At 35.4% G+C, this 26,458-nt stretch overlaps 3 protein-coding genes and 1 long non-coding RNA gene across 12 annotated transcripts in view; 3 read left to right on the top strand and 1 right to left on the bottom strand.

Moving 5' to 3' along the window:
* The window catches only part of LOC138940511 (zinc finger CCCH domain-containing protein 13-like), a 69,717-nt gene extending 68,522 nt beyond the window's left edge, over positions 1–1,195 (top strand). For all 3 annotated transcript variants that reach the window (XM_070309492.1, XM_070309491.1, XM_070309493.1), the window contains exon 10: positions 218–1,195. In XM_070309492.1, the coding sequence (XP_070165593.1) occupies positions 218–404 (187 nt within the window). In that variant the 3' untranslated portion in view covers positions 405–1,195. The remainder of the gene's footprint in view (positions 1–217) is intronic.
* Positions 1,126–6,329, top strand: LOC138940556 (mutS protein homolog 5-like). Its single transcript, XM_070309540.1, has 13 exons — positions 1,126–1,133; positions 1,875–2,031; positions 2,391–2,926; positions 3,277–3,447; positions 3,568–3,772; positions 3,871–4,072; positions 4,271–4,507; positions 4,607–4,745; positions 4,915–5,278; positions 5,413–5,625; positions 5,748–5,888; positions 5,966–6,030; positions 6,139–6,329. The coding sequence occupies exons 1-13, from the start codon at positions 1,126–1,128 to the stop codon at positions 6,242–6,244; spliced, it is 2,544 nt and encodes an 847-aa protein (XP_070165641.1). The 3' UTR covers positions 6,245–6,329.
* A 466-nt stretch (positions 6,330–6,795) lies between these two features.
* The window catches only part of Klp10a (kinesin-like protein 10A), a 31,404-nt gene continuing 11,741 nt past the window's right edge, over positions 6,796–26,458 (top strand). For 6 of the 7 annotated variants that reach the window (XM_070309970.1, XM_070309968.1, XM_070309966.1 and 3 more), the window contains exons 1-3: positions 22,512–24,052; positions 24,327–24,421; positions 25,771–25,875. In XM_070309970.1, coding sequence (XP_070166071.1) covers positions 23,005–24,052; positions 24,327–24,421; positions 25,771–25,875 — 1,248 coding nt within the window. In that variant the 5' untranslated portion in view covers positions 22,512–23,004. Of the gene's footprint in view, positions 7,521–22,511; positions 24,053–24,326; positions 24,422–25,770; positions 25,876–26,458 lie in introns of those variants that run through there. The other variant, XM_070309969.1, reaches the window with a different exon arrangement.
* On the bottom strand, positions 10,376–13,022 carry LOC138940668 (uncharacterized). The gene is made up of 4 exons (XR_011448028.1): positions 12,926–13,022; positions 12,556–12,741; positions 11,806–12,053; positions 10,376–11,458 (listed from the first exon to the last, which is right to left on the bottom strand). It is a non-coding gene; the product is annotated as an uncharacterized lncRNA (long non-coding RNA).

The raw sequence follows: 26,458 nt of genomic DNA, 5'->3' as shown, positions 1-26,458 counted from the left end.
ACACACATATATATATAGATATATGTGATATTCTTCAAATAGTTTATATTAGCACAATTATTTCTCAAATTAATTTACGTTTATTGTTACTTTGGATATTTATTGCAACATGTGATGATGAAATTCGTCGCGAGTCGTGACGTTCTCTGCTGATTCCAAAGTAGGAAATATGAGGTGTGTCGAAATGGAGCGAAAAGAGTAAGAAACGGTTAACTAGGTCGGCTAGCCCAGCACGCAGCGAGGAAGCCATCAGCTCGGAGGACGAGAGCCCGGTGCAGCCGATCAAACAAGAGCGAAACCCTATGAACGGTTTCGTATTGAACGGAGTGCAGCCCTTCGTGAGGGAGAAGAGCTATCGACCTATTTCTTTCAATCCCCAACCATCTCCGCCTATTCCAAGCTAGAAGGCCTTTTTAGATCTTGAAAATTATTCCAGATCTTAAGAAAATTGTGAGGAAAAAAGATTTGATTTATATTATACATATATATTTTTGTATGAAAAATATCGAATTTAAAAGATTTTGTTTACACACTTTTGTACACTCGATATGTTTATCTCAAACAAAATTATCGCAAAATTGTTAAACAAAAACAATATATCTCGTGTATCAATGTATTAAATGTTAAGCTCTATAACAAATTTTATGAAGTTTTATAAATTGAGATTTTATAATTAACGATTAATATAATTGACAAGATTTTATAATTAAAATTTACAGAGAAATAGATTTTTTTAATGCAATTTAGAGAATATTCTGCGAGAACCCTATATACTCTTTGCGAATGTATATAACAATCGTTGTAATAATGCCATCGTGATAATCATTCTTCACGTAGTATTATGTACGCGAAAACTAATGTCAAGTAATATTTTATATATGATGTGTAACAAGTAACACGATCTAACTCCTAACCAAATGTGTTCCATACAACTCTTGGTACGTCCATCTATTATTTATATGTTTCGTAAGTATTAACAAAGCAAAAGCTGAATCAAAGACAATAATCTTACATCGCGCGCGAGATCGTTTTATACGGTACAGTTATAAAACTGCGTCGCAAAAAATACCAATAATATACCGGGTACTTATTACTTAAACAGGTTTAGGGCAATATTTTGTAATTATGTACAGGTAAGAATTGCAGGCGACTGCAAATATTTGCTCATGTAATGTAATCAAAGAATAATGTTGTTATTAAATATGTGCGATTTTTTTTTATACCTTTCCCACATTTTTTTTTCAACAGATCGAATTTGTGTGGAAATTGCGCTAAGGTTATACGTGAGCTATGTTATATGAATTATATTTACAGTTCTTATATTGATGTTTTTATTGCGCGTATCAAAAAAAGATTTAACCTATTTACGTAAGAGATTCATATCTTACGTAACATTATATTTAAATATTTGTGAAGAGAGAAAGAAAGAGTATTTATTTGCATTCTATATTTTTACATTTTTCTCAATACCTTCAAAGAAAAGATCGTTAAATATATCGCGTGAAATTTGTCGCAAAATCGGCGAGCGTGACTAACGTTCTTAGGTTGAATGAAATTCAGGTAATTGTGTTACTTCATTGTAGTATTGTTCGTGCATTCCGAATCTAAAATTCGTAGAACGAACAATAAAAAATGAGCTCGCTGGGTTTCTCAAGGAATATCTCGTCGTTGATCCCTTCTTTAACTAACAACATGTATGTTTATTGTACTTGTTTCTTTATAAAATCGCCTCAATTTTAGTTTCTTTCTCTTATACAGATTACAGATTCTCTTAGACAGAAGTTACAGTGTTAGACGCATATATGATATCAAAGTAATATATTGTTACATCTTATTTTCAAAATTAATACGCTAGTATATGTTTTTCACTTTAGACAAGTACAATTCGAATCGATATTGAACGAAAATAGTAGCGACGAAGAAGAGTTTAGCAGACCGAATATTCCAACGGAGCAATCAGTCGCAGCGGAAAAGCAACGGAGCAATGACGGCTCTGCGATGCACATTGACAATTTTGCTGATAGAGACGAGGCTAGTATATTTTCTATAATTCATATATTAAATTATTTTAAAATGTTTCGAATAATATTTTGTTTTCTTGTTACACATTTGTCATATAGTTTAGTTTTATTATTACAATATATTAGCTCTCTCTCTCTCTCTCTCTCTCTCTCTCTCTCTCTCTCTCTCTCTCTCTCTCTCTCTCTCTCTCTCTCTCTCTCTCTATGTAAACAAAATACTATAGTAATTATTCCTTGAAAAATGACAAATTTGCTTCTGTATAAAACGTATGTAAGGCGATATAAATTTTATGGTCATAATTATGCGAATCTTAGAAATATTGGTTTATGCTTTATTACAACATATACAAGTCATATTTTTCCTCGCAGATCATTTTAGCTATGATCTGGTCGAACAATCAATTGGGCGCAGCCTACTACAATATTCTCACCTCCGAATTGTTCGTGATGGACGATACCTACGACGACAATATTCATTTTAACATTACGAAAACACTGTATAAACAATGCCAACCGCGTTATGTCGTTACGATTTCCGGTACGTCCGACGAGTTTCTCACGGCGATCGAGACTTTGGTAACATCGGAAACGTCGAGCGAATCGAACAAATCATCGGGAACGAGCAGTGCGAGGCCGATGCAGGTCTCGCTGAGGGTGATGCGGAAGAGGGAACACGGCTTCGACAGATGCTATCACAGAGTTCGATGTCTCAAGCTCGAATCGGAACCGGAGAACGCCAACAACGTCGAGAGACTCATCTTTCTTCAGGGCCTGTTGAATTTCAAATCGATCGTCATGATACACGCGTTGGGTCTGCTCTTGATCTACATTGATCAGCATTGGAGCAATATCGCGCTGGATCCTTCCGGCAGACCTAACTTTGTATCTTTGACTAGCGTAACATTGTGAGTCTCTCTGAATTTGACGCTGGGATTAATATTTTAGACGTGGCATTGATAGTACAATCATGTCATTTCATTCACTGACAATTTCCCTGGGAATATAGATTTTTTTAATAAAAAAGGATCTCCGATTGGGTTAAATCTTTCTCTCTTAAAGCAACAATTATATTTTTTAAACAATTGGATTTGTTGTACTGTCACAGTCTACATTTATTGGTTACTATTATAAATTGTCTTTTTTTGTTTTGTTTTTTTTTTTGTTTTGGTTTAATAATTTAATGTGAATATTTTTTCATGAAATGCGTTGTATTTCACAATGTATGTTAACTCTTTTACTGTGTATTGGGATGTAGACGTGACATTGTCATGATAAATGACGATACTTATGAGGCGTTAAATATCGTGCACGCCAGACATCATCCGAGTCTTTTCAAGTGTGGCGATGCGGCATCGAAGAAACAAAGTGGTAGCTTATTCATTCTTTTGAGCCGTTGTCAATCGCGGCCTGGAGCACAATTTTTGTGGCAAGTATTCATTGCCGTATTATTTTGTCATAATTTTTTTATATAATTATTATATATATATATAATGTTTCACATTATATATAGAGTAATATTTCAAATAGAGATTTATTGTATGTGTAGGAGAACGTTGCGACATCCTACAAGAAATATCGACATTCTTAATGAAAGATTCGAAGTTATCGAATTTTGTCTTAATCCGGATAATCAGAGTATCGTCGAAAATTTGACGTCATGTTTGAAACACGTTTATCGTTTGACTAATGTTATTTTGGATCGATATCTAGCGCAGCAGGCTAAAATTTCTGATTGGCGACGATTGCATAAGGTTTATTAAATTTCTCTTTTTTAATCAACGTAATTTATTCGTGACGTTTGTTTTTTTTACTATGTCTTTATCTCATATTCTATTTTATATTTTACAAGACGATATCTTCCATAATCTATATCGCCGACATATGCGAAAAACATCGTGAAAAAGTAAAGCTGTTTCGTAAAATTGTTGAAAGTATCACGAACGAAGTGCGTTACGTCAAATATTTTATCGAATACATAGTGGACTTTAGCTCGAAGAGATCCGAAAATGATTTCATCGTCCGAGCAAACGTGGATTCACATTTGGATAAGTGTAAGCTAATCTTGATCTGTTTTGCAGAATCCGAATAATGATGTAAATATTATTTTAATTATATTATAATTCTGTTTTTACACGAAACAAAAATTGCAATTCTCGAATCGGTGATAATATGCCTAAAATTAAATTGTTGCATTTGTGCACTCAACTACCTAAATTTCATATATTATTTATGTTTCTATCGGAATGCAGTGCATCACTTGAGAGGCACTTTACCCGAGACTCTGACACGAATGGGAGAAAAAGATATGAAAGACCATCTTCCACCTTCGGTGACAACTTGCAAGATGGTATACATACCGAATATCGGATACCTTTTAGCAATAACCGGATGGAATCCATCGCCAGCCGATAATGTGGATTTGCAGAATTTAGAATTTAAATTTATTAGCAACAATATACGTTATTATAAAAGTCCCAGTGCCAAAGGTTTTATTGTCATATAATTTCTAATTCTATGCATCTTATGATATATATGGAACATGGAATATCGTTTCTTTTATGCGTATTTATTTGCTCGTTTTGCAGAGTTAGATAATACTATAGGAGATATATTACTAAGGATCAACAAGCGAGAGAGTTACATTATATTGAAACTGGTGAAATATATAAATAAACATGCTGCATCAATCTTCAACGCGATTCAATTGTGCGCTGAATTAGATACGTGAGTGGATTAGACATCTTATGATTTTTTTATAAAAAATGGTGTGAAATTATAATATCAACCGTAAGAAAGATCAAAGCGATAACAATTTTAGATTTGTCAAGAAATCTGTAGCTATTATAGATGAAGTGCGTAATTTTTGGGACATTTCGTGCATTATTTTTATCAGATTATTGGCGTTTTACGTAGTCGCGCGAGAATACAATTATGTAAAGCCAAATATGGTGGAGCGTCAGATTATAGCAGTAGAACAAGGTCGACACCCGTTGCAAGAATTTCTAACAACCTTCGTTCCGAATGACACTTATTCCGGGGACGGAAAGAGCCTCGTAAAAATTTTAACCGGTCCGAACGCTTCTGGCAAGAGCACTTATCTCAAACAAATTGCACTCATTGTGTTCATGGCTCACATCGGCTGCTACGTACCGGCCAAATCGGCCACCATAGGAACAGTGACTCATATTCTCACACAAATTACGTCCATGGACAGCATTGCTCTAAATACAAGCATGTTCTTGCAAGATATGCGACAGGTAGAAAAAATTTTTCAAAAAGTACCGAAAGTCATAATTAAAAATTTTTTCAAAAGAGCGAATTGTTAATTGTGCGTATTCTCTGTATTTTTTTTTTTTTTTCAATGATTTCATCATTTGTCGATTTTTTTTAGATAAACTCCGCTCTTTACACATCCACGTCAAATTCTATCGTCATTTTAGACGAATTCGGAAACGGAACGTCCGAAGTGAGTGGCTTGTCATTGCTCGCAGCTGTATTGAATAATTTCGTCGAGCGACGTATTTATTGCCCACACGTTTTTGTGGCCACGCATATGCATCGAATAATGAGCATGTTGCAGCAAAATCCGATAATTGAAGAGCAGGTAAAATATACATCTCATACGCATTACTATTGTTACGTTAATTATTTAAATTTTTATTTAATTATTTATTGTAGTTTTATTTGTTTATTTAATTATATTTAGTAATTATATTTATTGTACAGACCTTCGAGTTTGTCACAAACAACGACGGCTCCGTGGCGTATCTTTATCGTTTAACTACTGGACACGCAACACGTAGTTTTGCACATGCAGCTGCGCGAAATGCTGGTTTGGACGAACAGATTGTTAAGCGAGCATTAGAGGTAATTGTTGAAGATTTCTTGCATGTGTGAAATAAAATAATTTAATACCGTTTGATAAAGTTAAAGCATTTTTGCAGGTTTACGAAAAATTTAAAGCTGGCGAGTTACCTCCGCGATTACCGGAAGCTGCAAGACAAGATATGTGAGAATTGTATTTTGATATGATAAAATTTATGCTCGATGAAGAATTAATTAAATATGTTTGTTGACTGTGTGTGCGATAATAATTGTGTGATTTATGTATTTTTAGGGCGGCGCACATCATTGAACGATTATTGAAAAGTGAGAATTTTGATTTGGAAGAGTTAAAATCGTTAATTCGTCAAGCCGCGGAACAACAAGCTGTGAAAAAATAAGAAATGTTAAAATCGGGAAAAAAGACAAAAAATTTCTAGAACTTTTCGTGAATTATTTAGATATTTAATGATCAGAAATATTTCATTTCAAGAAATATTTCGTCAATACATATATAATTCAAGATAGTTTTCTTTAATATTTTTAGGATCTTGGTCCTCAATATATAATCATTACTTTATAAGCAAGGATGTTAAATTACAATTAAAAAAAAATGATATACCATCTGTATATAAAAAAAATTATTAAAAAAATCAATTTAAGAAAATTTATTTATTTTTTATATGTGCATATATATATATAAAAATAGTGCAATAATATTCCACGATTATATTTAGCACGGATATGCACTAACCGACTGTTTTACCATGGCATCGAAGAAAAATGAATTTGGCCGTGTAGTTACCGCCGGCTCTAAAATGAATCAAGTGACGCCACCGTACGGACTAGTTTTATTCGCATGGTCACTCTAACTTACATTCGCGCCGACAGATGCCGGCACGATCGGCGCGCGCCGGCCGGAAGCTGGCGCCATCGCGGTTCTTCCGTTGTCAATAACGGACACTGGCGGTGTATCCCGGCACGAAAGCAAACGGTCGTCCTCCGAGCGCGAGATAGATACTCCAACGGTCGAGCCGCGGATGCGTTTCGGCTGATACGCCGACGTACGGATCGTGTGTGTGTGTGCGTGCGTGCGTGCGCGCTCGTTGACGCTCGTTGACCGTTTGCCATCTCGTCGAGAACGACGACAAAGACGACGAGAACGACGGGGACGACGACGACGACGCGGCGTAAACGTTCGAACGGGAGACGAACGAGAGCCGCGACTAGATACATATCGGGCGTGCCTTGGAGTCTAGAGAAGAGCTTCGTTCCTAGAACGAGGATTAGCGACAACGAGATAGAATATAGAACGTATAGAAAGAGAGAGAAAGGAGAGCATCATCATCGAGGAACGAAGAAGAGAGAAGAAAGAGACAGAGAAGTTCGACCGGTCGCCGCGCGAGTTTGAACGCTGCCGTAACTGTCAACCGTCATCGTCGCCGCGCGATTTCATCTTCGTCCCTCTTTTCTTTCTCTCTCTCTCTCTCGCTCGCTCTAGTCGATTAATCGGCCGCGTGCGAGACGGCGAGGCCTCGTTGTACGGTAGTAATAACGGAAGAAGCCGGGCGCGTTTTATGGTGCCGAACGCGGTGTGCGAGACCGATTAAATGACCATGGATCACGGTACGTGCAACATCGACGTCGGCTGCAGCATAAACATCCAGAGGACCGACGGTAAGAATATCCCTAGATTATATTGTACGTGCAGGCGCGCGTTTCTCCCTCTCGCCGCCGTTGCAGTCGATCTGTCTCGCACCTTCTTTATCGCCTTCCTCCCTCTCGCGCTCTCGGCTTGCCTTCTTTATTCCGCTCTAAGAAATTTCTTTCCTTCATTTATTTCCGATTATTAATTTCCCCTTATTTCTCCGTCACTCGCTTTCCTCTCGTCCTCGATGTTTTCTTTCGAAAAGAAGTTCTCTCCTGAAGATAAATATATCGAGATATTTCTTCTATTCTTTATCTCCGATTTCCATTGTTTCGTCCTCGTCTTCTCTCTTTCTCCTCTCTCGTACGTCTCTGTTTTTCCGCGATGCGATGCGGTCCGATCGAAACATGATAATCACGCGTGGGCCCAATGGATGTTCGCCCTTTGTCATTGCGACCGGTCTTTTGTATACCCGAACTAGCTCCCATATAAGAAAAAATTCGTCAACGATCTCTTTCGTTGTTCGCATGACCTCTCTCTCTCTCTTCAGCGATTTCATTTTATTTATTTTCCTTTTTTTATCGAGATTTCGTTACCTTTTCTTTTCCTTTCTTTCCTTATCGCTGTTCTTTGTAATATTTTTGAATTCTTTTTCGCGATATATGATGTTTACGTAATAAATTATGAGATTATAATGTATAATATGTGTAGTAAATGTACAAGAGAGGGTATTCTAACATTTCCGAGTTTAATTCTTACGATAGATTTTCAAAAATTAAAGCGGATTGCTTTTTAATTAACATATGAGGGGATAAAAGTTATTTCTAAATTATAAACTATTCAGAACAATATCTTTTTTATAAACTTTAAATTTGGGAATACAAATGGCGAAGATTAATTTTTCAAATTTTAATAATTAAAAAAAATATATATATATATAGATATGTATATTTATTAAATACACATATTTCGATGTTGAATATTATAAAAGAAATTCTTTAATATAAAAAAGTCATTAAAATTTTATGCATTATTTGCTCTATATATATATATATATATATATATATAGCGATCTTTTTGCATCGACAATTTTAATTTTTGAGAAATCTAGGGTATATGTAATCTCTATGGATGACAAAAAGTAAAGTATCGAAGGAGTAATAATATCAGGTTTCCTTCGGTGGAGGTTGCTTCTAAGGATATTCTACTTCACGTGCCATCCGAATTCCTTCCAGCGGGCGTAATAACGGACGTTTCTCAAAGCCGCCGATCGAGTCGCAAGACGGCACTTCCTTTCACCGCGTATGTTGTTTTGCCGACATGTAGAACGAGACCAAAAATCTCGCGAACTTCCGACACAAGCGAGTTACGTTCTTGTTAGCGTAATCGAAGAACGGAAGTTCAAAGTGGCGTCACGTGAGAGAGAAACGCGGTTCGCTTTAATCTCTAAAATACCGAGCTACTTTTTGCCAATATGCAAAATAACAAAAAGATTATTATACAGAGGATGATTATATTGTATTTTTATATATGAATTGAAGGAGAACATCCGCGCGTTAATAGATAATTTCATAATTCAAAAATGTTCTTGTATTCTTCTTCATATTTGATGGGTTAATCGAAGATAAAATCTTGTGTTCGCGATCGCGAACTTTGAACGCGAACCCAGTATTCTCGCTCGAGTAATCGAAGAAATATTAGAGTGGTATATCTATGTTCCTTATTGATCCCGTGATTGTTTATATATATATGACACTCTGCATCGATCATTTGTTATACGTATGTGCTGGCACATGGCAGAATGTAATCGTGTCGTTTAGATTACTATAGCTGGCTTTTAAAGAGGCTTTTAGTATTTGTAAAATAAATTTGTTATTTTTAATATATCTCTGAACGTTATTGTACGTTCTTTATTATAATATTATTTTTTTTATTAATGAGAAATTAAATTTAATCTAAATTATATTTAGCCAGATCAAGACAAAGTTTTTAATCTTCTGTACGACAGGTTAATTTCGAGAAAAATACAAGCTAAAACATTTCGAAGAAATAAGTTACAAAAATATAAAAGCTCACGCAACTATCTTCAACGCTTCTCTAAATATAACGGTAACATCCGTAAATCATTATCGCGTCTGTCCCCTATTTCCGCGGTCTTGAAAATATCTCCAACTCTATAAATCGCTCAAAAGCTCGGTTGATTCGCTCGGGATAGAAAAAAAAAAAAAAAAAAAGAGCACGTGCACTCAGGGACGGGATATTTAATTCAGAAAGAGTGCAAGATCTCGCGCTACCACCACACCGCGTCTATGGTACACGTCGAATGCACATTCGTCGCTAACCGTTACGTTCGTTCGCGAGGCAACACGATGAAGGAGCAGAGCAAGCGAGTGGCGCGTTAGGGGAGACTAGCATAATTGATCCGGCAGAGCACACTCCCGCCAGACACAATACACACATGCACCTCTCTTTCGAGCTGTGCTCGAAAATATTCCGCGTAAACGGACTAGTCGAGCCACTCGCTGTGTCGACTTCTGCGTCGTTGGATGTTTATCAGGGCATTTATAATTCGCAAGAGTTTCTTAATCCTAAAAAATTTATGGCTATATATTTATAAGTTTATGTCTTTTCGCTTGCCTGCTCTTAAATTTGTAATTTTCTTTTCCTAAGAATGAAGATGTGTTTTGAATTCTTCGAATATACGTGTGAATTATATTTATATCTTCTGGACAATTTTTTTTCTGCTTAATAAGTAGTGAAGAAGAAAATTATTTCTTTTATTTATAAAAAAATTATATAAAATAATATATATATATATGTATATTCTATTATTATATTTTGTTTGAAAAATCTAAAATTAAATATATGCGAGGCAAAATGAACTTTATTCGGGGGATTAATCTCGCCGGCTGGCATATAATTTAGAGCGAAAAATTTCATTAATAATTATTCCGTGTACTTGTATCGCGTAAGCGATAGCGAAGCTTGTATTTCGTTGAATACTTACCGGGGCCTTTACAATTCGCGAAGGTTCTTAAAGACCGCGCGGGAATTACTTTATTGTTGACCACTTAAGTCGCGGCATACATGGGAAGAAATATCGCTGCGCTTTCGAGCGTTAATCCTTTTACGCATCCTGTTTCTCAACTATCGTAACGCAATTGTCAATAATTCGGACGTATCGTGAAAAAAATTTCAGTATCTTCGTACACCGGATTTCGCATCAAATACGAAATGATATCAAAATGAAATATTGTACAAACGATGTGAAATATATTTTCAGCTTTTTATATTTATTCGGATTTTGTATTCTAACGTTTAAATGAACATTATCTACTTGCCGTAGCATTAACGATATTATACGATAAAGGATTAGACGATAGCGGAACATTCGCTAATTACGCAAAATCACGCGCGTTATCTCGAGTTATCGCTTGTTTGCATGCAAGCGTTCGAAGTTATAGAAATAATCTTAAGACTATCGTATTAAATATACAAAATTATAATATTTTAAAGAATTTTAAGGAATTTTTTTCAAAACAAAATTTTTGCGAAAAGTCTGCTAAAGATGATAGATTTCGTATTCAAATTCTCGCGATGTCGCGTAGTGCCATTTTCATGGCGCACACCTGGTTTGTCAGTAACATGATCGAATGAATCAGACAGACACGTTACCACCCTCGGACGCTTCGGACTTTAGTCGTTCGCATACACGTTGCGAATGGGGAGCACGATCGATATTAACAATAGGTGCTTGGTTGGACAGCCTCCCACACAATATATATATATATATATATATAACATACGGCTGTTGAGAGGCGTGTTTTTGCAGACGCAAGCGAATTCGTTGCATTTTCTCACGCCGCACGATTCTTGACATTATTAATTCTTTTACGAATGTTGTAAAACTCGCCAAAAAGCTAGACATCGATCGGTGAGTTTTATACGGATCATCCAGGGACTTGACCTAAAACAGACCGAAAGCGGCATATTTTATAATGAATTTAAAATCCAATTTTCCTTCGAGAATATGATAAGAGATCAGTGTGTATTATCTCGTGAAACTCTTCAATTTTTAGTATTAAATTTCTTAGTAAAAATTTCCTTCAATGACACTCGTGTTAAAATAAAATTGATTTAATTTACTGAAAATTTCGAAGTTTCTTTATTCGTCTACTTGTTTACGATTGTATGAGAAATCATTAATTTTTTCTATCGTTTTGAATAGCAAATATATATATATGCATTTATTCTAGACATTTTTGTAATATATACGTTGGAGGATTTTAATTTTAAAATACGACGAAGTATTACCAATCGAACGTCGTATTATTTCATCAGGATGATGTTATTTATAATTTGCTTATTACTCGTCATGCGGTTATGTCTGGGAACTTTGATTATTCTATTCCACGCGTGTCCGTACTCTTTGCACAATATCAGCTCGCCAACGCGGAATATTTGTAAGGCTTCCATTCATCCTTGGGATTCAAATCGTTAGGCTGAGTTTGTCGTTATTTATTCGCTTGCCACAATAACGATCCGTTGACATTTAGATTAAACTGCAATTGCAATTGTAAATACAAATGAAATCATATTTCAAATGAATTATATATCGAAAATAAAATTATAAATTCAATATTTCACGCGTAGTAATATTCGAAAATTTACATTCCAGTTTTTATTGTGCAATGATAAATAAATTTACAATAATTCTCAACAACTCTTTTTATTACGTTAAAAAATTCTATTGTATTTCAAGTATATATTTGAAAAAGCAAATCGGTTCAACTATCAGAGTTAAGAAAGCCTTTAGATTCGGAAGCGGCAGCAAACAACGATTTTCATGAATTTTTTGGGGGGGAAAACGGTGATTGCTATCATGTTTCTACACATATTTTATTTATGCTTCAAAGAATATCTATGAATATATCTGAATTTCGATATACAAAAACAATATGAAATAGTTGAGATATTTGCAATGGCGGCAGACATGTCCATACTGATCTTGTCAAATTGCTGACATTGCAGAGCCACTGCATATTTCTGTTTTTTGGTACTTACGATTTTAAATCGGCCATTCCTGAATCATAAAAGGGCTCGTGCTGCTTAGAATTCTGGAAACATCTGCCAACAACAGTCCCAACCTTTATATTCCAAGTATAATCGAGTCCAGGTATAACATACCTGGACGGATTCGAACGCTCAAAATCTTATCTCGGAACTAGATCGCTCAAGCCATTATTAAGTCTGAAAATTTTCAAGGAATCGCATTCAAAGTTTCAGGAAATATTCTTGAAGAGTTATTTGAGAAAATGTAAGAAAAATTGATTTCTTTCCCTTCTTACGACCCTACTTTAAGGGTCTGTATGAAGTCGCGTTTATATTTGTAACGTTTATAAGATCTCCTTTCCTCGCGTTGTCACGCGTTTACCTTTCGTGTGACCAGGAAATTCTACGATGAGAACCAATCGACTTCCGGCTGACCGTGTGTACAGATCGAAATTGAATTACGGCCGCGTCGCACCAGTACTAACTCTCGTGGTCGAGTGCTTTGGAATTAAAGGGAATAGCGCGTTCCGCGATGCTTATTCCGTATAAATTCATGACTACGCTGGGAACACCAAGTCAGCCAATATTTACGTAATAATAGTGTTTACCTTCGTTTCTGCCGCTTCTTCATCATAGTTCGACATTATACACACACATTCTCGTCCACGCCTCTTTGTTGGAACATTGCCGGATACATAAAATTTCTCAAACTTTAATCTATTTATGTTCTGTCGAATTTCTATAACGCATTCTTGTTATTATCGAAAAAGGTTTCTAAATTTGCTATATTTTTAGTAAGCAAAATTAAATTGGAGATCTATAACAATTTAGAATAGGAAACAATTTATAATAAAACATCTTTTTTTGTACAATCGATTTTTTTTGTCAGCGAAAGTAAAAGTAAAAACATTGTTAATTATATAAAAGATTTTGGTACTAGGTATTGGCATTATTGCAATTTTCTTTCGTTGTATTTCCCGAAATTTCTGAAGTATCGTTGGTATATCTTTGAGCAGAAAATATTATAAGACAATCGACACGGTTTTTATTAACGCGTTCTTTTCGTCGTTGAATGAGTCAGGCCAGTCACCAAGAAAGGCGAGGGTTTGCCAATAGCCGGTTACACGTACACGCGTGCACAGTCCGTGTGCGATCCGTAGTTAATGCGTGTTAAAGTTTTTTTTTATCTAGTTGTGTCCCAAGGATCAAAACGGTCACTTCACAATTATCGATAATTGCAACCTGGAACACTTTACGCCCCCGGAAACGCATCGATCACCAACTTATCACGGACCGCGTCGCTTATCTACGCTCACCCTAAGTGCATGTGTATGAATTACTTGGTCTGTTTGTACACGGCGTGTATCCACAATATTTATACCGCGTGTGTTCTCGTATTTGCAAGACTCGTTTTCATATCTTATAATTATAATTTAATAATAATTATTACAGAGTAGGAAAATGCTGCTGGAAATATCACACGAATATAGCGCAATTTTCCGTAAATTACTGCGATAATTTTATATTTAACAGCTAGCATTTTACTAAAGAAGTTATATCGAAGTTGTATCGAGATAATTCCCGGCACTTTGACGGATATATTCGACAAGTTTCGATCCGACCTTCACCAATTAGCGGCTAATTCGTTACATCATCGCGCGATCTCTGAATGAGCCTATTGAGTTCTGCGGTAATGAACGTTTTGGTTCGTTAGCAAATTTATCGGCGGGACGATTAATTTGCGAGAATCTCCCACACAATTGCCATAACGTTGTTTTTCACAAGCTCTCTCATCGCCACGCGCTCTTACGCATAACGCGTACAAATCATCCTCGATTATAACGCAGCTACGAATCGCAGGAAAATCGCGTGAAATGTACTGAAACATGGAATAAGAAATGCATGTTCGCGTGTAACAGTTTTTACGCGGTACGATTAGCGGAATGCGTTGTTGAAAAGCGCAGTTACATCATTAATTTAGAAGAAAAGAGATATGTATTGTATTCACGAGTATAAAGCGCGTCTGATCTTTTATCTTTAAATTCGATGAAAACATCAGCTGAAATTTGTTTGCTACAATTTTTTTTATTTATATAAATGTAATTAGGAATATATTTAAATATTAAGAACGTATTTTTTTTTTAACATTTTCTCTTCTCTATCCTTTTTTTCTTCTCGAAATGCCGTCGTGGAAATTACATTTATAATCGCACACTCTCGAGCTCTGACACACGTACTACAATATACATATGATGCAAGACAATCGATGCGGTAACGAAAATTAGAATTGCATCGCTCGTGCTATTTAAAAGTGCACAAAGGCCTCCTACCCGTTTGCATTCAAAATGTCAATCGGTCGAGTTGGGCCTAGCTGCGTAACGTTTACTATTGTCCACGTTTAAAGCGTCTAGCTGCCTTCGCGCGATTTAAAAAAAAAAAAAAAGACATTGCACGTGCAGAGTTCGTTACCGATCGCGGGAAACGCGCGCGTTGCGGCTTTTTTCCCCGAGATTTTTCCGCGCATTGAAAAAGTAGCCGCGGTGCTATTTGTCGCTCATATGATTCAGCGTGAACTCGTTAACGAGACTTTGAAAGACTTTCAAGTCTAAAGACGCATGGATTAAAAAATTCCTGAGTTTTTCAAATAATATTTTCTAATCTCTTATATTAAACAATCAGATATAGATATAATCGAATATTTTCGGAATTTTACGTTCCGAAGCTAGGAATCTGAGGTCCCGATTTTGCCGAGAAATGCATATCTCACGAAATCCGGCCGCTGGATAATAATTGTGCATTGCGCGTAGGTGCGCTCTTCCTCGCCGTTGCAATTTCTTTCATCCCGCGCGCATTAAGGAACATTCATGGGCGAGCGCGTCTATTTCTGTCCGCGCTCTATTTCGGCCGCGGTATCTGGAGCTCGATGAACGACAGTGGACAGATATTCCGCCAAGTAAATGCACTTAAGACGCGTGCACTGAAGAATATACCGAGTATAATACGCCGTATCATCACAGGACGCGCGCACGTTTGATTAACAAGTGGAACACGTTCGTTAATTGTGCTCGGCACGATGACGGTTTTATTAATTGCATCGCGTTGAATCGCGAAAAAGTATTTTTATATTTATAGTAAAAAATTAAAATATTAATTATACATAAGCTATATTATTTTATTAGTTAAATTATTTTAGAACGAATTTTATAAATAATATTGTATTTTAAATTGTTATTTATATTTTCGAAGGATATAATTTTTTTTGCTAGATTTTTGAGGAGAAAATAATTTTGTTACCTTTCTACTTAACTTATATATAGTTTATCCTCTTTTGAATTAAATTTATATCAATGTTCCAGGAAAATACAAGCTAATACATTCTCGGTAATCGTGTTGGTCTTGCATGAGATCTTTTTTTTTCTTTTTTTTTTTTTTTTTTTTTTTTTTTTTTTTTTTTTTTTTTTTATTGCTCGATTTATCGATCGGTTACGCTGTTAATAAGATGATGACTCGCGGTCGATTCGAAGCATACATCGTGTGATGCGTACGTAGGTAGATAACTTATTGACGCAATTCTACATTTGAGATGCGATGCAACAAGTGGCTGACACGCATTCTGCGCGTAATCTGTACGTTTCAACGATCGGCCTGCACAAACGATCTCGACGATATCTGATCGACAGATGGATATACGGAGTAAAAAAATCGATGACTAATTTCCTTGACGTACTTTGGTTTACATATCGAGCGATAAGTTCGTATCTCTGCGTTCTGTCGTGTTATCGAAGGGATAATTCTGCCTGTTAATATTCGAAGTTCGCGTATTAAAATAAAATTGATATATAATATATATTAATCTTGATGCAGCAAGACTATGCAGCTTTCTATTTTTAACAATTCAATTTCGATAATTATTTTTATCGTATTAATTCACACGAATACAACAAAGCTTGATCAACTTCAAATTTTATTTGTATAAATATTTTTATTTTATTGAGAATTTTACAAAATGCTCTTGTATATATATTTTATGGCTATACATCTTATATAATTTGACATCCGTGTTGAATCGAATCCCGATATTGAATCATCCGTTAAATCGGATTTGTCATACTGGAAATTTACCATATCGAATAACGTAAGTTTATAACTAAAGGAAGTCCATCGAAATATTAAATTGAGAATTTATGTATATCGATCTTCTCTCATTATAACAAAATGTCTTTACATTAGATCATATATTAGATCAAGATCACCATTTAATTTCAACAAATACATATTTCTTAATTAACAGAGAACGATAAAAGAAATTGATTAATTATACAAAACGGAAAGAAAATTGTCATAAAAATCTAATTTATTTATCCTTCGCTCAAATAATACCATTTATAAAAATATTTTCGTAAAATCGAAAACACGATCTAATACCTTCTTATATTGTATTTAATGCATCGATATTCAAGCAAGAATGCGTCTGTCACTCTGTTTGAGGTACAAGATTCATCTCGCTTGTGTGTTTACTGTGTACGCGTAATCGGCGATAAAAAAGAAAAAACTACAGAGAAAAACTCGTATATAGTCCTTGTCCGAAAGCGCACCGTCGTCAAGAGCTGTACGCACGTGGGCGCTGCAACCTTATAAGGATGCCCGTAAGGAGCCTCTCGGCTTACCAAACCTCCTCACCTTGCCTTATCTTATCTTACGTCATTTGCCGTTTGCGTCGAATGCTCTAGCATTTCGCATCCTCACAAAATCCGTTCGCTTTTTGCGTGCGGCCAAATTCCACTTTCTCTCGTTACTATAGCGTTGCTAAAATTGTTCTTACATACGCACATGCTCTCGGTAAAGAAAAAAAAAAGAAAAAAAAACGCATTGGTCAAACATAGAGATATTTATATGCTTTTAATGCCCTCCTAAGTAATTTCAAAGTTTACTATTTGAAAATTAATGTACAAGTGTGGGCGCGTAATTGGTCTCGTGTATTATTAGATTTATCGAGAGATCCGTATTTTAACGACCTCGAAATTTCAATAGAATTCATATAGATACCTATATAAAGAAATCGTCTCTCGCTTCGCTTCGTGCTTAATTCCTTTTTACACGCCTACGCATATTTCGACTTCTTACAGCACCTTTAAGGAGGTGGTCGACGAAAAAGATTTGCGTTCCGCATACGTATCCCTCAAATACCGCCCACGGTGTCGTGAACGAAACTGGAACGAGTGCGCGATAGAAAGTAAATGAGAGGGGCACCGCGCGACACAATGGTTTCGCGGACATCTATGTGAAATTAGCTCCCCAAATAATTAAATATCTATACATCATTTTGATTGCAGAATTGGCAAAGTAAACGAACAGAGTGAGTAGAGTGAAACGGGTAAACAACATTGTTGGAAAGCGTGATAATTACCGCACGGTTATGCGAAGTACCGTTTGTCGTAGATAAAATAATTACTACATAGGGGTATTATCTATAATTAACAGTTTATTTTTTGAATAATACTTGTTTTACTTCGTCATATACATATATAACACAAATAATTTTGGTACCAAGTACCTTGATGATTGAGAGTAATGCTTGAACTATTTTCGAATTTCATAAATTTTAACAAATTTGAAAGTATTCAGCAAATCACAAGAGCATTAAAATCAAAACACATAAATCAAACGTTACGTAGTAATGGCGCGAAAGCGCTCACGTGTTGTCTTCGTGTGCGAAATGGATTATTTTTAACATCTGTAACACGAGAGAAGATGATATAATACGCATACACTTTTATGGCCACCATACAGTTTGCAAAAGTGCGCCGGAATTTATTATATAGAGGGTATGTGGATGTAAAAGCATAACGAGTTTAATCAAGCGTGTCGTATAGTGTTAAACATGGAGTGCGATATATATTATACATTACGCGTCATCATACAAATCTTCATTCATTATAGTACAGTAAATTAAATCCGACATGAGAAATGTGGAATTTTCATGTGTCTAAAAAAACTTATTCTTTTACATATTATATATTAATTCGAAAATATTTTACTCTGACTTTTTCTACAATTTAATTTATGCGAGGTAAAATTGAGATGTAATAAAATAAGATTTGAGAGAGAGAGAGAGAGAGAAAGATTAAAATCTGTCGATTTATTTGTCAGAATTTGCACACTGTTCCAATAGTTTCTACAAGCGCGAAGTTAATACTGTTGGAGTAATCGTATCCATGTAATTTGCGAAAAATCCAATTTCCTTCCATTCTCTTCTTTATTGGTGCCTTTGCAACTGTGCGCAGATCTGTACACTTGCATATAATGTCTATATGCAGTACTTTGGGGCCGATATGTACCTAGTTCGATCTTGCTCGACGTAGCAACCAGCTGTTCGGTATTGGTGCCGTTGGTAACCCGGTTGAAGAGTTTTGTACTCGAGCTCGATTTCGCTTGGTCGGTAAACTCGAGTTCTCTTGCAAGTGGCGGTTCTTCGTGCCATTGTCAGAAACTAAAGAATATATTATACACATATACATATATATATATAATATATATATAAAACGCGCTTTTGTTGTTCTCTTACTCCGCCTAAGCAATCTGTTGGTATCTATTCACCTTCTCTGTGCATCGTTCAGTCAAGCGCGATTATCCGGCGATAATTAAGATGGATTAATTTGATAGAAATTAACTTTGCGCTCGTAGAAACTATTAGAACAAATTAGTGCAAATTTTGGTAAATCAATAAAAGTTCAGTACGAATATATTAAAGATAGAAATTAATCTCTATTTTAAAAGATCTTCTTGTCTTTGATTTGATCTATTTCAAATAAATTCGTTCTTTTCTCTCTTATTTGCTATTGTTCTTTTTTTATATATATATATATATATATATATAAGGAGCTTTGTATTCACATGTTTCTAAAATCCAATTAATTGAATATTTCTATTTCTTGTAATTTAAAAATTATTTAGATATTTCGATAATAAAATTCTTCTTAATTTAATCGTTACGCTATATAAGCTACTAGAGATTTGTAAGACATTTTATATTATTGGCATTTCATTTCCACTTTCCTAGACAATCTCACAGTGATATTGGCAATTAAAGCAGCATCGAACAAAGTACATACATACAAAGCATTATTCCCTCTTGTGTATCGACGATATAACATAACATCCTCCGCGGCTTTATACACGACGGATCTGCAGCAGGAAACTGCTGCTTAAATTTAATGTTTAATAGACCGTACGGCTGGTCCCCCGAACCCAGCATTTTAATACTTTATTTAATCGGGATGCGACCGAAATGCATTTGAATCGAAATCGATGCGACGACGCGTGCCAATCGTTTACCGTTATTTTGATCTTGCACAGAGATAATAGATGGTTGATTGCGTCATAAGTTAGACAGTTGATTAGCATTAATCAGAATCGCTGATTTATATGACCATTACAAAAAAAAGGCTATCTCTCTCTCTCTTTCTCTCTACTACATATTCGTAATAATTTGATAATTTTATACTTTTGACATAAAGTTTTTAAACTTTTTATCTTAAATAGTTTTAACATTAAGTAAAAATTACAATTACAAAATTTATATATCTATCATTAGAGTAATGAAGATTTTAAGTTTATTATAATATTATAATTCTAAGTTTATTATTAATGTAAAATATTAGGGCTTTAAATATGGTGAGGAAAAAGATGCTCGCGACGATCATACATATCTGTCGAAGGAGCACGATACGCGCATTTCCGCGATGTAACAGTCGTCTCTGCGTGTGTACATAGAAAAGGCTCGACTTCCGAGTGCATCATAAATAAATATGGGTTGGTACCGTGTGGTCACGCACTGAGAGCCCCGAGTCACATATCACGAATATTAGATGAGCCTAGTGTTACATATCTCATAGAAGATCGATCAAGAGTCGTTCAAGATATTTTTCTCTTTTAAAATTTCTGTTTCAATTATCAATTTATGATTTGAAATTATTCATAAATATTTCTAGAAGAAATTTTAAGATGCTAAATTAATAAAGAATCGATAAAGAATTAATGCAAAAATTGATAATTTTTACAAATACTTATATTAATTTTTAACCGAAAGTATGTACTTTTTTACGAAACATTTATATTATTGATACATTCATGATTGGACGCTGGGAAAATTCTGCTAAAGAAGAATCGTTTTTAATTTTATCAAAAAAATCTGTTTATAGAGGATTGTGTATATATATATATATTTGTGAATTTTTATTTCCTACTTATTATCGTAGCCGAGAAAGTCAGTCGCGAAAATTCGCACGGCACTGTCTAATCGTTAACGAGGTTCCGTTAATGTTCCTCCGCGTTATTGTCCGCGGTGTAATCGACGATTCGAATCGGTCGTAGCGTCAGTTCACCTTCAGCTATCGCGCGGCTTGTTCAATTCCAGTCGCGATTTTACGCAATTTCTCATCCTGAAATAACCTCCGAATTATATTTGTCGTATATACGGCCCGTTCTTTCTCTCGAGGATTACTGTGTATCGATTATCCGAGTGATTTTTTCGTGCCGCAAAAATTTACGCGCTGCCGATTGCCGCTGACATTAACCATCAGCATACTAAGCACGCATAGAAAACTCCAATTCAGTCGAAAAGAAACATAAATGCATTTGATAATTTTTTTTATAAATTAATAATTTTTTTTTGGTTTATTATAAGCGTGTAAATCGTATAGCAGGTATTTCTTTCTCGTTTTGTGATAATTAGATAAATTATTTTTTACATTTTACAATTATGCATTTAATATACTTACTCGTTGAACTAAAGCCGGCGCTTACGCAGCGGTATTTTTTTTCTGGCCGAATAACTCGTGCGTTTCGCCGGGCGAAATTATCGGCATATCGTAACCGATAGCGCGTAACGCACGGGATCATCGAGGCGAGCCGAGAAATTATTTATGAGGCCCTCTGAGGTGGGGGCCCTACAATCGGCGAAATTATTCGCCGGGCGTCATAATAAATGCGTTTATAAAACGTTGCGCGGTGAACGTTGTGTCAGTCGATCAGGTCGCGTCGCACGATACTGTCATCGCGAGCGGTATCGTCGTCGATTTTTCCGACAGCCACGTCGTCCAATTTGCAAACGCGCAAACTTCTGATGCGACGTTAATTATCCCGTCCTAGTTTCGCTCTATTAACCACCTCGTCGCGTTACACGCCTCGTAACAACCGCGGTCCGGTATTTTACGAGTTATATGCGCGATAAAATATGTAATTTAAATTTGGTGAAACGAAGAGAAATGCAGTTAATTAAAGTATTGTGTTGTATCGAAAAGATTAAAATGCGATAAAATTATACTATAATAATTATTATATTCAAATTTTTATTTTTTTCTCTTTAAATGTTATTATCGTAAATATAATAGATTCTATAAAAGAGAAGATTGAGATGTATAATACGATTTATTTTAACTGTTTGCGAGCGAAAAATCAAAAGACTAAACAATCGAAAACGATTTTTTTTTTTTTTTTTTTTTTTAAATCGCTTAGGATTAATATTTTAATATTTGAATATATTACTTGCATATCTGTAAGCCGAAAAGTTAAGCATATCCAGTGTTCTCCGTGTAAGCGCGTTTATTCTTGGACCTCGGAGAGAAGAGCGTTTTTGCTAGGGTGAACGGTAAAAATGTTCCCGAAGGATAATCACCGATCGCGAAGCTTCGTCGAGCTTCGAAGACAGTGTAAAAGAAGCGACGTAAACGCGTCTTTGGATCCTAAAAGCCTTTCTACGCTTTTTTAAGATCGAAACAAAACATTCTGAAGAATTTGCCGCGGCGGCGGCGTGCGCGAAGCGGGCAACGTCCAGATTAAACTTGCGCGTTCTCGAAGACGTCCCCGGCGAATCGATCGCGCGAGTTGTCTACAGTCTTTCGCTGCCCTTCGATTCAATGATACTTTCGGTGATACTTTTTGTCGAAAATACGTGAGAATACGCAAGAATATAACGCAATTCGAACAAATTGTCATCGATGATGAAATAGTGTGAATGTCGCTTCAATCTTTTCATTGACATGAACGATGTAAATGGAGCGTGAACTGGTTGTACAGAGACACGAAATGGATATAACAATATAATCTGCGAGAATTATGAGAATGCAAGAGTTATATACGTCGGAATTAATACCTCGATATTTAAGAAATCGTGGGTGATAGGATAATTTTGTGTCATCTCAGTTAATAACCGCAACAATTTAACAATTATAAATTTTATTTTATTTAACTATATAGATTAGATTATCCGATTGTATTAGAAATAAAATGTGTTAATATTTATTGACTTTTTAGCAATTACACGAATGACAAAAGAGTGAAATGTCGTAATAACTAAACATAAAAATTCGCTTATTAATACAATTTGAGTATTTTACAAAATTCAATTTTTTTACCAACTTCAGTATATCTTCTTTCTTATCAATTTACTGTAAATTCAATATGGATTGGTTATCTCTATGCGTCTGTGGTACGAAGAGCAATTTAAACAACGAGAAGAAAGGCGAGAAAGGCAAAAAGAATAAAAGCAATAAATCCAAGAAGCAATCCAAGCAGAACAAATCTCACAAAACATCGTTGTCCTTTGTCGACGATTCCTTCCGCAAATTACAAGATGAGCAAGTTGAGAACGAAATTATAAAAAAGGAATGGACGAGCGGAAAAGTTATTAATTGTTTCGACGATTGCGCGAAAAAACACGCCGATGCGAATAATTCAATCGATTTGACAAAAATTGACGATTCGCCGAATAATCGCTGGTCTTATCAAATCGATGACGATCGTGACAAGTTTGAGGAGTTTCGTAAAAAATCTTCGGAAAAGAACATGGACGAATTTGATCGGCAAACACATGATTTTCATTACGACGACAATATGGTATTGCATTCAAGATGCGCATCGAACACAATAGCGTTCGACGAAGATGATAAGCAGGTCAAGTGCATCTCGGACGAAAAGGAACACGACGAAGAGGCAGATTTGAACGAGTCCGTCTCGAGATCGGTGACATCCGGAGAACCCGAAGATTGGATATCAGAATTCGAGGAGAAACAGGGTATGCTCGTAGAACCGGGCATTGATACAAAATTCAAGGAAAGAACATCGTCCAGAATCAATTTTTCCAGCGAAGAGCGAACGAAGTCGCAAACAAGAACTTCGTCAAAAAGAGAATCGAGGAACATTCTTCCGCCGATGAAAAGAAAATCCTGTGCCGAATCGCGCATGGATAATGAGGAACTGCAAAGAAACTGCGGAGAGACGAATAAATTTGGTTTTAAGAGGAGCGCGGCGTCGTTTTGCGAGCAAAGCAATATTCGGCGAAAATTAAATTCGTGCAGTTTCGAGGTTCAATCGTTCGAGAACGAGGAGCGAAATGGAAATACTAAGATTCGGGCTGACGGATCCATGATACCTAGACTTACATCCTCCATGCAGCAGGGCATGAATTTAATCAAGAGCACAGGCGATAAGACGGAAATTTTGCAAAACGGTATATTGTTGAGAGTAAAGACAGTTATGTATAAGAAATTTAATAAAGAAAATTAAATAGAATGTTTGTTAGATAAAAAGTCTAATTTATTATGACGCAGACTTATATAATATATTAATCCGTTTTAAAGTCAACTTGATTAAATACTTGATTTTATACCTTAATTTAAAATAAACCCATGTTCGCGAACCTGAATACTCATCGGTTGAGAATAATCATTATGTCCGTATTATTGCTGTAATTGTTACATTATATATTGCAATTTTTGTTTCAGGTCGCGTTCACTCGGCAGTCGTCTCCGGTGTCAATTTAGAGCAGCGTACTGTAACTGTAGAATGGTTCGAGAGAGGAGAAACCAAAGGCAAAGAGGTAAGTGTGTGCGCTTACAAATTACTCCGTTTCATAAATACTTATAAAAGTTCAGAATCAGAGAAAGTTACAACATAAAAATTTATTTTTTAATTAAAAAAAAAATAAAATTTGATTAAAATTTTCATATTAAAAAAGCAGACAACTTAAAAAAGATTATAAAGAAAACTTTTAAAATAATTTATTATTATTAGTATTAATTGGAATAAATTTGGAATTAATTAAGATAATGAATAATATATAAAATATTAATAAATTAATGATTTTTTTCTCATCTCAATTTTTAACATTTATAAATTAAGTAGAATAACGTAGTGGGAGCGTGGGTACTTTTATAACGATAATCAAACTAAATTTTTTTAATTACGATTTTGTTCATTTTCCTTTCTGGATTAACTAAAAATACGTAGTCTCCCACAACATAGTCGCGTCCACGACTTATATCAAGCGACAATCGCGTTTATTCTAGTCGTTTATCAAAAAAATATCGCGGTACACGAACAATGTTCTCCCTTCGCGCAATTTTGCCGCCCCGAACTGCAATATTTCAATTCCGCACATCCGTAGGTCACGGTTATTTGGTTATTTTCAATTCCATGCTTATGCAATGCCACGGGACTAACATGCAGCTCGCTTAATGAGAACGGGAATCTATTTCCGACAGGCTTGAAAGTCAGACTTGTACCGTCAGTCAAGCCGGTTCGGTCGAGTGTGACTTTCGGGGAAAAAAAAAAAAAAAAAGTAACACGATACTCGCACCGCGATAAGACTTGTGAAAATGTCAATTCCCTTTGCGAAATTAAAATATTATACATTTCTCCTTAATGTGACATGTCGCGCTAAGATAGCGCAAGTTTTTCCATTATACATTTAACATTTTATAGCCAAGTGTTTTGGATATTGAGAGAATTCAAGAGAATATCTGTTAACTGTCTATCCCATATGTATAATAGCATAGGAGGTTTTTCGTGGATTCTATTAATCTGTTTATAATTTTGCGATACTTTGCGAAATTAATTGTTTACTCGCGAAATATACATTAGTTTACGGATCATGCTTCATCAAAGTCTTATTCCACGGCGAAAGGTAATTAAAATAACTAGTATAATTTGCTTGAGAACGAATCTAATAGCTATGGAACTTTAAATTTGTATCACTCTCAGTCAAATAATTTCCGTTCTACTTTTACATTTCATATACTCTGTATTAATCTCAAGGGAAACTATAAATGATATACTATATATATATGTATGATGGACAATTCTCATAATGTTATACATATATGCTTTGAGATCGACTTTAATTGTGCATTAAATGATTAAAAGATTTGGATTTCGGTATTTTTTCAGGTGGAAATCGATGCGATTCTCGCCTTGAATCGCGATTTGAACCAAAAGATGGGACCACCGCCACAGGTGATGAACAATCACATGTTGGCGTCCTCGAAAGCAAGGGTATGTATAAATTAAATTAGTTATTTGTTAAAATATGTTTGCACCCAATAGTTCTGAACTATTTTCAGTAAAATATTTATAGAAATAATTGTCGATCGGATTCTGGTGAAAAAAAGGCCACTTTCTCACATTTTATTCTAATCGTAACTTTTTAAAAGCGTAATTAGATTTCTGTACAAAATATCAAAAGATGTTAAGGATAGGATATCGTGGAGATGAAGTTCTTGATTTAAAATTGATAAATAAAGTTTAAAATCGTAAATACTTTTCGATCCGATATAAATCGATAGAATAGCGTGGCTATTAGATGGGCGAATTCGCAAAATTTTCGCGATTATTTGTTGATTCGTGAGTGACGTGCCTCTCCTACGAGGAATTAAAATTCGGCGTGGGGTTTTAAATGTTCGCGTAAATTCTCGGTCGATCATCGACTGGGCCCGGCGAATTCTGTTTACCGGTTGCCCGGACTACGTGGCATAACCTCGCTCCTAATATGGAAAGAATAATTCAATCTCGCGTCTCGTGGCGTTTACACCGCGGGAGACATGTTCCAGTACCTGTACGTCTTTCAGGTAGGCGTGCT

This window comes from Polyergus mexicanus, unplaced genomic scaffold (assembly GCF_030449975.1).
Source record: "Polyergus mexicanus isolate NDT 795.1 unplaced genomic scaffold, iyPolMexi1.0 SCAF_17, whole genome shotgun sequence".
NCBI lineage: Eukaryota > Metazoa > Arthropoda > Insecta > Hymenoptera > Formicidae > Polyergus > Polyergus mexicanus.
This window is presented reverse-complemented; position numbering and strand designations above follow the sequence as displayed.

Excerpts from the sequence above, each read along its gene's own strand:
- LOC138940556 (XM_070309540.1), top strand. Across the intron at positions 3,773-3,870 it reads ATTGGCGACGATTGCATAAG|ACGATATCTTCCATAATCTA; the intron begins GTTTATTAAATT and ends ATATTTTACAAG. Across the intron at positions 4,746-4,914 it reads TTGTGCGCTGAATTAGATAC|ATTATTGGCGTTTTACGTAG; the intron begins GTGAGTGGATTA and ends TATTTTTATCAG.